General features: G+C 32.4%; 1 protein-coding gene across 1 annotated transcript; it reads right to left on the minus strand.

Moving 5' to 3' along the window:
* Positions 1 to 5,028: 5,028 nt before the first annotated feature.
* LOC108458719 (zinc finger protein ZAT4-like) lies at positions 5,029 to 6,456 on the minus strand (the record flags this gene model as incomplete). The annotated part of the gene is made up of 1 exon (XM_017758121.2): positions 5,029 to 6,456. A coding segment is annotated over one exon (1,428 nt), but the record flags the coding sequence as incomplete, so codon positions are not given.
* Positions 6,457 to 14,294: the final 7,838 nt, after the last annotated feature.

A 14,294-nucleotide genomic window follows, 5' to 3' on the forward strand; every position in this document is an offset into this window, starting at 1 on the left:
ATTATCTCTCTAGACTATTTTGCATAAATATCTAAATTGTTTTTCTTTTTCTTTTATTTGGCCCACTTTAAGTCTTGTGGGCCGATTTTAGTTTATCTGTTTTTCTCTTCTTGGTATTATATTATGTAATTTCATTTTATCTATTTAATAAAGACTAGTCTGAAAATTTAGTCAAAAAATCTCTATTTGAGTTGGTATACAACACTAACTTAGTTATGAAATATTATTTTTACCTTAAAGGTAATTAATAGTATTATAAGGGCATTTTATTATTTTGTATTTTTATATAATATTTTCAAATAAAATAATTAAAAACATTATTTAGGATCAAACACAAAACCAATAAATTTAAATAAAAATCTCTTATCACTCAGGTCATAATCAATTGTTGAAATAATTTTATAATTATTTAGGTTCAGTATCAAATCTGCTCTTTTTGATACAATACATAGAACTATCCATAAGTCCTCCCCAACCCTTAAATAGGAGGATAAGGCACTTCAACGCATTCGAACCCACGCCCTCCTTCACTGGAAACAATATCTAGCTAAGACTCAATAGACTATAAATATATATTTTTAATATAAAATATTTTTGTTCACCCACATTGTGGGCTTAGCAAAATCTAGTATTATATAATATTTCATAATTTTGTGTACGAAAAACAAATTTGTAATGAATTTATGAGAATAACCATAAATACAAATTACGAATAATGCATATGCGATGAATTACAGTCAGAATTAACTCAACACAAAGCACAATAGATTAACAATTGCAATATATCAGAACCTAATTAGGAATAAATTTGGATAATGCTAGTACATAATAAGATTTAAATCCAAAATAATTTAAGAGAAAACTCACACATAGTAATTATATAACATTGTGGGTTTTGTTGCCAATGTATGAGGATGTGGGTTCGAGTGCACTAAAATACATTACACTTCAATTTATGGGTTGGGAAAAGGCTATGGTTTGTTCTATACACTGTGTCAAAAAGAACAGATATAACAGTGATTAAATGGATGACATGCACCTTTTAAAAGTGTTTGGTTCACGTTATGTAACATTACACCTCGTAATCTTACATTCTCAAACATTATTAAGATTAGTCTTAGGTTAATTGTATTAAAATGTCAAAAAATAGGGTGTAATCCAAATACCACCCATTTCTTAGATTATCTTAGATCATGGGCAAAATATGAAATTTTGAACGAACCCTTTGTTTTTATTATTTTGAAAAGTTTTGTTTTCTTTCAATAAAATTTAAGTCTAATAAGAAACAAAAATATCTCTTTTCTTAATATTGAAATAGTAATTACCATACTTTAAAATCATAATTATTATATTTACTCAAAAGATTTATTTATTAGTATTCTACCTACACCTTACGAGTCAAAGCCCTCAACTAAAAAGGATCACCCTGCGAGCTAAAGGCACCTATGAGCCTAAGATCTCGTGACCTCATATCATTAGGGCCACACCCCTAACATGGACAAAGTATCTACCATTTACACATCACAAATATCTATTGTCCTAACATGGCAACTTATACCCCTGACGTCCAAGCACCGATAGGTTGGCTAAACCTTAGAAACCCAAAACCAATACATGGATAACACGTGACCTATAGAAAATGATTAGAAGTAATTCCTTAAAGGCTAAATCTCATCTAATAGTCTTAGCTCCCCATCTCGCCTATCCTACTTCTTCACCGTTCTGATCCTCTCTAACAACCCACATTCTAACTATCATAATTTCCCCTACAATTCTTCACCTTCAAGTGAACCCTCACAAACCATGGCAAACTTCTACTTCGATCGACAATTAGTATATTACTTGTAATTATATTATGTTTTATAAATTATAGTTCGTGATGCAATCACTTCTTATTAATTATTATAATTATGGTTTTATAAAATTATTTCAACATTATATATTTACTCTTTGTTATATTATTATACTTCATAAGTGAATGAATCTGCCACAAGCGAAGAAATATATTATTATCCTTCACATTTTGAATTAGAAGAGAATGGAGAGGAAATAGAACCTCTATTAAACCTTATTACCAAGGCTACAATTGCAAGAAAAAGAAAAAGAAAAGAAAAGTAAAGTTTACTTTTCTACCTTTTTAACCCAAAAGGCTAAAATAAGTCGTCGAAAAAGAGGCACCAATGTTTTTGAATAAAACATGTAGAAACAGGATGAACACATTGTTGAAAAAATTTGATTATGAAAACAATTTACTATTACAACAAAAGTTTAAAAGTTTTCTAAACTGAGTCGATTTGTGATATTTATAGTAATAAACATTCTACCAAAAATTACTTGTGTTTTGTGCAAGACGGATCCAAAACATTCCCAACTTACAACCGAAACGAATTTCTCCACTATCCTCATACCTTGATCTACATTGGGTGTGGAGTTGAGCAATAATAACTGAACACAAAACCAAAAATGATTTATTACTCTCAGTAGGAAAATAATTATCTCGATAGAAATCAATAGAAATTATTATTCCCAAAAATAGAATTTATTCTAAAACAATAAGTTTCCACTACTTTCTGACAAAATAAGAATATGTGAAACTTATATGTTAATAATTTTATCAATGTCATCTATTTATAAGGAGATATAGGAGAATCCTAATTGAACAAGTATAACACAAATAATATTTATTCAACAGAAGGCACACTCTCACTCGGGGTGGGCGACACACCCTAGAAAATACTGCTAGGATTGTCGCCCCTTCATATTCATTAAGGGTAGTATTAGGCCTCTCATGTATTGGGTCTAATTATATATGTTTTCCAAACTTTTGACGCAACACTTTATAATTTAATCCAACCTAATATTTGTTTTATATTTCGAAATAAATATTAATTAATTAATTTAATTAATTTCCTAGTTAAATAATTTTCTCAATCCAATTCTAATTCTGTTAAAGTCATGGCGAATTTCCGTAAAAAAATCTATGAGAAAATATATTTAATTTTTATATTCAATAGATTCATAATGATTAATTAATTTTATTTTATTTTCGAACTTCAATTATTATTAATTAAATAATAATTCAAAACCTTAAATAAATTCTCAAGTCATTTCTATACTCAGTAATAAAACGCTTTCATTTGTGAATGCGACCCATTTCTCTAACTTCATCATTTATATTCATTTATATTTATTTGGTTCTACATGAAATTCATTTATGGTTTCAACAAGCTAGCGGAGCAACCGGTTGAGTATATGTAGTTAGCGCTCAAATAATTTATAATTAAGTTTCAACTTTTGATTTATTAGTTATAAACTTATTTAATCACAAACTCAATCTAATATAGCGCTGTGACCAAGCTTTCCCTAATTAATACCATAACAAAATCTACTTAATCAGTACTCGTCCAATGACCTTATCATCAGCGTGTTACCCTCATTAAATATCCTATTTTGTCTCATGATAACTATTACTTCTTCCTTCGTGGAAAGTCAATTACTATAAAATAGTAATTAAGTTATTTATCACAAAGATAAATGATTTGTGACCACTTTTACTTTTCATCTATCAAGTAATGTCGATGAGAGGATACCCTTTACCCATTAGTTGAGCTACAAATTCCATTATTTTGAATGATGTTGCATATTGTAGAAGTCATATACCTAGCACACTAGCTTTCAATTCATTATCTATTTGAACTCAGTCTTTTACTTATATCAAAATATACGAGTCACACATACATAGTCCATCATCTACTCAGGATTAAGGTATGTCACATTATAAACTTCACAAGTAAATAAATCCATAAACGGATATAAGATTTATTGTACTCGGGTCATGTTCGATATATTGTCAATCTAAATAATCACATCTATGTCTCTAGCTTCTAGGAGTCATTTGCTCTAATGGTCAAGACAAAGCATTTTCCCAACTGGACTTGATAGATGACATATTAGTCTTTCAACCGATTTGCTCATTTCCATTTAGACTAAGGATATGTTTAGATTTATATGCTAATACAAGTTGTCTTTCCGTATTATGGTTTGCCCACATAATACCGTTTAGTATTAGTTAAACGTTAAATAACCAATAGGCCAATATTTTCTTCTATTTACTTTGTGTGCAAAAACATTGAGGACAATATATAAATAATCTTAATGTAATTAATGAATATTATAATTAAATCAATTTATTTAAAAAATATAAATATGCATAGACGAAAATATTACGTTTAATAGACCAGATACAATAAATTGCAACAGAAACACTTAGAAGAAAAAATTATCAACCTTGAAGAAGATAAGACTAATGGCTGTTACGGCATATGTTAAAAGTACAATTCTGAAGCAAATCTTGGCGATTAAAGATTAGCTTAAGTCAATGTACATTGTCATGCAAGTAATTCTCCCTCTTTCTCCATTATTTGTGTTATTGTCGAACTTAATTGTCTTACCTACGATATCACTCATCGTTTTTAATAAAAAGAAATTTACATTGCTCTAAAAAATCTTGACAATGGAATCCAACCACCGCACTCCACGAATATAATTGAATTTAATGCTGAATTGTGAGATATTATCCATACAAGACCAAAGAACCCTCGTGAACACCTCCAGATTTGATATTTTACCAAACGGTAATCATTTCCCAAACCAATTAATTGGAAAGGCTGAGGTTTCCGAATAACAAAAGTCTTATTCAAGACCGCATTGAATCTTAGCTTTTTGCTAAAGAGCTTGATTATTATTCTGCAACACACTTTGTTCCATTTTTTTCGAAAATTTTATCAAGCCAATAACTACATCTAGCACAATATCTAAAATTTATACAATAACAACTATGAAATTATCAAAATTTATATAAATATGATGTAAATACACAAAATATGTAATCTAATGCCTGCTAGCATGAAAAATCATGTTTGATTTTATAATTACAGTTTTACTTTTGAATTTATAAATACAACGTGTTGTCTACAACCAAAAAAATTGAAATAAGAATATGAATAAAAACATTCTCATAATGTTTTTTTAAGGGTCAGAACTAATCCCAACTTGAAGCCATGGAGATGAAGAACCTCCACTCGCATTGATCCCCTTTAGTTCACATAGTTTTGCTAACTTCACCTTACTGTCAGCTTCATCATCTGCATTTTGCAAACAACTACTATTAAAATCATTCTTCTTACAATCAATGGGGTCAACTTGCAGTTGACTTTGATTATTAATGGTCGTCTTCTCTTTAGGATCGATCCCTGTAAATGGTTGCAAATATGGGTTCACATGGTTTCGTCGTACAAGATCAAGATCTGTTGTAGCAGGAAGATTAAGATCAAGCTTAAGGTCAAGCGATTGATCAATATTTAACTTTGGTTTTTGCCGAATGTGCGCCGTTTGATCTTGGAACCGATGAAACTTGGTCAGTGATGAAGTGTCCGGTGAATTTGAAGTGACCCAATGGCACCTTTTATGCCCTCCCAATGCTTGTCCTGACGAAAAAACCCGATGGCAGATTGAACACTCGTGTACTTTCGGTTTCTTTTTCGACGTAGAGGCCGCAAATGGAGTGCTGGTTCCTTGATCAAGTTGTATATGGGAGGTCAATTTCGTCGGAAGAAGTTCCTCATGCGTGATGACATCGTGGTCTTCGTCTACTTGTTGGGTCTTATCGAAATGATCAAGCCTGGCTGCGAAACAACCCTTAACTTTCTTATGGCTAGCTCTATGTCCACCCAATGCTTGATGGGAATTAAATACTTTCTTGCATGCTTTGCACTCAAATAACCCTTTGGGTTTATTATGATCCATTGGTACCCTACATGCAATGGGAGCAATGAAATTCATTGTATTATTCTTCCTTTTGAGGATCATCTCATCTTCTTTGCTGGCTGAAGCACAAGACTCCTCCGCTTCAGCCTCGATATCAACCTCGACCTCCCTCAGAACGGTTGCATTTGATAACATCATAAGACAATTGGCAAGTTCTTCTTCTTCGCTATTGAAATGACCCATCTCAGCTCTCATTGATCTTTTCCTCTTAGACCAACCACCGCCCGATCCCGGCGAGGACACCAGCGATTCAGCGGCATCGTAGCCACATTTACCATGCTCGAGGAAAGATTTCCACGACGAAAACTCCTCCCCACAATTCTCACAAACCCTACAACTCTTCAACCGATTAGGGTTTGTCCTTAACGAATACATACGCTTATTATTAAGCGGTGAATCCCCTCCTAATTTCTCCACCTCCCAATCACTCACAACATCGTCATCCTCAATGCTCCAACTTTCGTCCCCGATCCCATGCGCCCGCATATGCCCACCGAGCGCTCTTCCACATCCAAACCCTTTCTTGCAAATTCTACAAAAATGCTTATAACTCGATCGTTGATCCATAATAAAAGAAATAAACCAAACCAAAAAAAACAAAATAAAGATAGTGTTTGTTCGATGAAGTGATCAATGAAGAATGTCGTATATGTTATTGTATAGTGAAGCGTGTGGTTGCAGAGATGTATGGTGAAAAAGAAGCATCCATAGCTAGCCCTAGTTTTTAGTAAAGAGTTAATGGCTTAATCGAGTTTTCGTACAGATATGAGCAATGGTGAGCGACAAGTGGTAGGAGAGAAAGAAAGGGGGTTAATTTATTAGAGACTTTTTCTTCGGCCGTCTCGTGGAGGTGCAAGGGTGGTGGTGCCTCCGCTCAATCAATGATCACAAAAAAAAAAAAGAAAAAAAAAACCATAAAGAACCAAAGGAGTTGCGCACAACCAGTAAATGAATCGTAAAAAAGAACATGAAATGAAAAATTTGGGAGGGGAGATCTGAAATAAGAATTAAGTTTCTAAAACTGCCAAAAGCTATTCATGTCGCTTTACAATTCCAAGCCAAGAAATTCCAACACATGCTTCGCCTTCTATGTCGGTTGGTTTAATCTGTTTTCTTTTTATTACATATGTTTCATATCTCCCTATGTTTTCTCCACCAAAAGGCGAATAATTTACACTCACAACTATAACTGAACACGGGCTGGATCGAAGGTCCACTCAGAAGTAGTCTTGATTACGTGCTAGATTAAAGGTATGCTCAAAAAATAAGAAAATTTGGACAAAAATAAAAAAATTTAGACAAAAATATAAATTCGAAAAATAAATTTGAAAAAAAAATTGAAGCCTGTTTTCTAAGTAGGCTGAGCTTCAGGTAAGTCTTTTGTTTACTTGGACCCAACTTGAATTTAAAAAAAAAAACTTGTTGCTTTTTGCTGCTGTTTTGACACTATTTTGGTACGGTTTTACTATTATATTACTACTATTTAATGGTTATTATTTGGATATTGTATAACCATTGTTTTATTGTTAATTCTGTTACTATTTTAAATACATTTACTTGCTAAGTTGCACTTATCTTAGTGTTATTTAAGTATAAATAATTTTTAAATTTATTTTCAATTTGTTGAGAAACATTTATTTTAATGTTTTTAGTGTATTTGATATATTATATAGGACTAATAATATAAAAAAATTCTAATACGGGTAGATTGTGTAACACCCCTATCCCGTAACCGTCGTCGGAATAGGTAAGGGGCATTACCAGATAGACAGAACATTACAGATCAATACAGAATCACAGATATCACATAATATTAATGTATAAGCAATTCAACAATTCATCTCTTATGGAGGTCTCTAAGACCTAAGACATACTTTTATTAAAGGCCGGGACTAAAACGAACACATTCAAAATTTTTAGAACTTAGAATTTTTTTTTCAATTCTGTTGAGGTCACACGCCTGTGTGACCAGGCCGTGTGCTTTACAAGGGCACCAGACACGCCCATGCAATCCAGCCGTGCCATAACAGAGTATATATACTGACTTTTACACAGAACCAACAAACACGGCCGTGTGCAATGGCCGTGTGATACTTAGCTAGCTACTGACTTAAGCCCACGGCCATATGACACGCCCATGTGTCTTAACCGTGTGGTCTTAAGGGGTTACTGCTTTGCATACACGGCCACAAGGCACGCCCGTGTTCCCTGGCCGTGTGGCGTAATGCAGGCTTGGTTTAAACCAACTTGCCACCCCATTTTTGGGTCATTCCTACAAGCAACATTAAACAACATTTATACCAAAATTTTCAGCCAATTCCATGCTCAAAACATGCTTAAACTTACCGTTTCCTCAACTTGGCATCTCAACCATTTACCAAAACTAAATACATACATACCATTTGTTAGCCAACTCTCATGGCATAACATATATACATATCAAAACTTAAATACATAGATATTCTAACCTATACATGCCATACTTAAAATATTTACACTTTCAGAAGTACCAAAATGAGTTCGATAGTGTGGTGACAATCCTCGACTATTCCCCAGCCTTCAGTAGCTACGATAACTGAAAAACAGATAGAAATCACACAGAGTAAGCTACAAAGAGCGTAGTAAGCCAAATACAATTAGTCTAACTATTTAAGCATATAAAGTGTAAATCAACAGCAAGAATTCATATCCATTTCACAAAATAGTTCATGAGCCTAACCATGCTCATTTGCTTGTATACATGTCATGTCTCATTTCCATAATTTCATACATACTTCGCATTTATAACCTTACAGAAACAGAGTCTTTCATATTCAGAAATTTAGTACGATACAAACGTACCTGTATAGATTATACATTTCATATATTCATTCTCATATCTCATAATCTATCATCAGACGGTTCAGAAACGATACAGATACTCATAAACGGGTATAATGCCGACGTCCCAAACGTGGTCTTCCATGTAATATTCAGTATTGATGCCTCTGCCCTAGACAGGGTCTTACACGAAATCAGATACGATGCCGATGTCCCAGACATGGTCTTACACGTAAATCTCAAATCGAGGCATGTGTCCCATACATGATCTTACACGATATCTCAGATCAATGTCAACGTTCTTTTAAAAACATACATAGCTTTTCAAATACTAGCATATTATCAAAGTTTACTCAAAATTTATTCATCGGGCTCTCAAGGCCGTCCAATACAGATTAAAGTTTGTATGCGCAGAATTTAGTCAATTTAACACGTAATTGTAATTTGACTTACCTCGTATGAATTTCGGATGGAAACGAGTCGACTATTCCATTATTTTGGACTTCCCTCGATCTAAATTCGATTTTCTTTGTTCTTGATCTATTACAATTCAAATTCAACTATTCAATCATTCATTTCATTCAAAATAATCCATGAACACATATTTAGGGCACTTTGCATTTTAGCCCTTACATTTTCACATTTGGACAATTTAGTCCATTTTTCAAAAAATCACAAACATGCAAAATTCACTAAGACTATAGCCTATAGCTTGGCCAAATATACATAGCTTCCATACAAACCCAAATAACATATTTAATTCACAATTTAGTCTTTCAAAACCTCATTTTATCAACTAATGTCCATCATTGTACACCATTTATGTTAATGGAATAATTGACATGCAAGGACCTCCACTTTAACCGCCAAGGTCAATTAAACCTATTAACAATTAGCATGCAACTTTTGCATTTTACGCGATTTAGTCCTTTATCAAAATTAAGCACAGAAACAGACAAATTAAATCACAGAAACTTCGCAGATATAAATTCACATATCACAAACACAGAAAATAATATTAAAATATTTTTTGGACTTAGATTTGTGGTCCCAAAACTACTATTCCGACTAGGGTCAAAACCGGACTGTTACAGATTGAGCTCGAATTTTAGCATTTTTATCTGGTTTAGGCTTGAACAAAATTTTAGGCCCATTTTTAGGCTGAACTTGGGTCTTAAAAATTGACCTAAAATTTTATTGACGCCCGACCTAGTCCAACCCATGATCACATCTAGTCACATCCCGTCATATTTGAATTGTCAACTTTTAATTATGATTATTTAAAATTTTATTACTACAACCCTAAGTAATGGAATGAAAATATAATTATTATTCTATTGAAATTATTGTAATTATAAATAATTTTATTTCTCTAAATATAATTTTATCATGTTTAGTATTAATATTTAGTTTTAAATGTCATGTGGGTTTACATGTTTATTTGTAATTTATTAAATAATATGTTTTATAAAACCAAAAACTAGATTTTCACTAATTAAATTAGGATTTGTTTAATTTATAATAAAATTTAATTAATTTTTAAAAATAATTGAGAGAATAAAATAACATTTTAAAAATAATGAAAGTAAAAAAAAAAACTACACAACCAATAAATTTAAAAAAAACTACACAACCAATAAATTTTTTAAGTAATTAGATAAAATAAATAAAACATGAATTTAATTTAATTGAAACTTTTAAGCTTAAAAATAAAATAATTTACTTATCATCGACAACGGTAACTTTTTTAAATTAACACAAAGATAGAATAATTAATACAAAGTAAAAAATAAAAGGTATAATAACTTCAATTTTAAAAAGTAATTACTGATGTGGCAATTCAAGTGTATGTTATGTAAACAGAGTTACCAAACTAGGGGTGAAGTCAGAAATTTTTCTCGGAGAGACAGAAATTAAATTGTAATTTTTACGATAGTAAAAATACAATTTCACTGTTTTAATAGCTTATATCTTTATAATTTTTAAATGATTAAATCAAATTTTTATCATATTTAGGGGACCAAAGTACAATTTTAATTTTACTAATTTAAAATTTTTAAATTTTAAAGAGCCTAAATGAATTTTTTTTTATTTTAGGGGTGATCGGGCCCCTGTCAGCCCCCTAGCTACGCCATTATATAAAACGTTAGTTTTTTCATCTACTTTGGAGTGGTTTAACAAACAATGCAAGATTAAAGACTAATAGAGACGAAAAATTAAATAAAGAACTAAAATATTTTTTTTTATAATTAAAAGACCAAATAAATCATTATGCCAAAATAAATTATATTATTGCATTTTTCATGATATATGTAACACCCCCAAACCCGGCCCAGACGTTATGACCGGATCCGACATGCCACATCGAAGCGTTCAAAACATTTCAAAACATTTATATTGTTGATCCAGAAAAAAAACTTACTTAGTGTTTTAAAAGATAATTTCATTATAGGTTAAAGTGAATGGAAGCTGTGCACTAGGTAGGAAATCGAAAAAGAGGTGGTGAGTCCATCGGACTACTTAAGTACCAAGCTCCCTTCGGATCCAATCCTAGACATGCATACCGCCATTGCCACACCTTAACGTCATGGATATTTCTAGGAAACCGATTTGATTAAGTCATTTTTAGGAAAAGTGGTTAATTTTGGAAAATACTTTCATTGCGGAAGCTTTGCTTGTTGTCGTGTTTTTTTGAAATCAATTGTTGTTTTTGAAAATGCGCCCTAAAGCTATCCAATTTTAACAGTTAAAATAAGTAATACCTATCTTAGTAATACATATTAAAACCATCAAAAATAATTAAGCGGCCTTATTACATTTAAAAACCCAAAACTTCAAACGTAAATAAAAGGATGTCCAGTTCACCAAAAGAAAATCAAACTTTCAGAACGGGTGGCCACTCCAATTCCTTCATGACTCCAAGCCCACTATGGTTGGGGATTACTGCGTGGATGAAAATAAAAGGGGTGAGTTTGGGAAACTCGGTGTGTAAATTAACCCAACCATAGCCTATATCACTCAAACCACGAAATAGAATAAGTTGGCCTTAGCCTGCAATTGATCTGAATAAAGCCCATAGGCCCATAATGTAACGAAAGATATTACATGTTTATGCGAAACCCAACCCAAATTCATCCATAACACCCCGCATCAGCCTTACACCATGTGGGGAGACTACTCGACCCACCCAACTGCTATACACCACAGAAATCGTAGCGAGGCTGCCAGATATTGTGACGAAGTCACCAGATACAGATATTGTGGCAGAGCCACCAGAACAGATATATGTGGCAGAGCCACCAGATCAAATAATTGTGGCATAGCCACCAGGACAGATATATGTGGCAGAGCCACCAGATCAGATAATTGTGGCATAGCCACCAAGACGCTTCCTCCATAATATAACCCATGTCCCCATACAACAGATATATAATCACGGCATACATCATACAGAATCAAATCATCATGCTTTCAGTCAAAATTAACCCTATGGGTATAACGGTAATTTTGCACCTAGGGGTATAACAGTAATTTTTCATACATAGGGGTATTATAGTAATTTAGCTACTTTTAGGGTTTTCATACATATCCTAACTATTTACGTACTATTAGAACACTTACCGCGCATACTTACCGAATTGGGCCCGTTGGCCCATGAACCCAATCTTTGGCCCATTAAGCCCAAATTATCAAAATGTACGAAATCACGCGTACTGCAGTTTATTACTTTAGATTACCAAATATACAAACCCAACTATCTTTCGAGCATTCGCACACTCGCAAATTCCCAAAATACTGACTTTTCGGTATTTCGGCTTTTGCCAATAGTCTATGAGAGGGTGTCAGTTACACACCTGTTTGCGACGATATGCTGACAAGATCCACACACGAACTGCCTACAATTGGATTACTAACACGTTAATCTAACTATTTAAATACAAACTACGTATTAACCCCTTACAATATTCGACCAACCACACCTACAGATCAGAGTAAGCTTATAAGAAAACAATAAGCAACTCATTAACAAATTTTTGTCAATGTTTATCACATAATCATAATTTCACTGTAAGTTGTCTTCCTGAGCAACAGTCACTAAATTATTTATAACTGGAGCTACGAAACTCCAAATCAATTGCCGTTAATTTTCCTGAAAATAGACTCATATATCTTCTATCCATAAAATTTTCAGAATTTTTGGTATGGCCAATCAATACCATATTTTTCTTAAAGTTTCCCATGTTTCACTGTTTGACAAATCTGACCACTCTTCATTACGAATTAAATTTCTCATTGTACAGAATTCAAAATATGTTCTCGTTTATTCTATTTGAAACTAGACTCATTAAACTTTAATTACATAATTTATGCAGCTTCTAACTCATCTCCCACAATTTATGGTGATTTTCCAAAGTCACGTTACTGCTGCTGTCCCAAGCAGATTTATTACCAAATCACTCTTTCACACCTAACTTGCATGCTTGTTATTTAAACATGTATATCACCAATCAATCATCACATATCTATGATTTTACTTAAGTATAATCTCCATTTCATCATTTTAAAGCACAACATGTTAGCCGATTTTTCCCCTTAGCATCTAAGGCACATGCATGCTCATTTGTTTGGCTCAACTTCACCTATCTTCCATTTTTCATCAAAAGAACATGAAACAACAACCATTTCCTTCATTTTAATTCATGACTAAATGCTCACAACACAACTAAAAACCAAAATATGCTTCAAGAGTTAAGGTAGAATCAAGAAGAACTCATGAACATCAAGATAGAAGCAAACTACCATGAACTTACCTTCAATTTTCTTCCCTAAGTGACCGAACATTCAAGAGCTTTCTCCTCTCCTTTCTCTTCTCTAACTTTCGGCTATGATGAAAAAAGATGGACAAAACTTGTTCTTTTCACCCCTTTTTCTTTTAATAAAATTTCATATTTCATCCATTTAATTCTTTAATACAAAAGACATGAAATGCCCATCATAGAACATTTACCTAAACCATTATCATGGAACATTTACCTAACCCATTATCATGGAATATTTACCTAATCCATTATCATGGAACATTTACCTAACTCATTATCAATTTGTACCATGAATTATGGATATCAAGTGCTCATATTGTCTACAACAACATGATGGCTGGCCACTTCATGTAAAATGGGAGGTTTGTCATGCAAATCCTCCTATTTTGCACTCCTATTTATTTGGCCACTTCAATTTAGCCTATAGCATTTTCAAACATTTTCACATAGGTTCTATTTCATAATTTCACCCCATTTTTCTTATGGAACAAAAATTAACTAAAATTGCCGGGTTCTATCTTAAGCTTGGGCCTTCTAGAGGTCCACTAACATAATTAAACCTATGCCAACATTTACAGAATTCCCGAAAATTGGGGCGGTACAATATAAATATACTGAATACTAACATTATAGTATTTGTTTGTCCATATACTTTTCGAATTATCAAAGAAGAAGAAAAATCATAAAGCAAAAATATTTTGTAAATTAAAAAGCTGCTTCATTAACAATAAAATATAAAGTTTGTGACAATTTAAATTTATCATCAACATTAATAAATTTACCAATTTATTTTTACTAATTTTATTTTCTGAAAAATATTTGTCACAA

The sequence above is a fragment of the Gossypium arboreum genome, chromosome 8 (assembly GCF_025698485.1).
Source record: "Gossypium arboreum isolate Shixiya-1 chromosome 8, ASM2569848v2, whole genome shotgun sequence".
Taxonomy (NCBI): Eukaryota; Viridiplantae; Streptophyta; class Magnoliopsida; order Malvales; family Malvaceae; genus Gossypium; species Gossypium arboreum.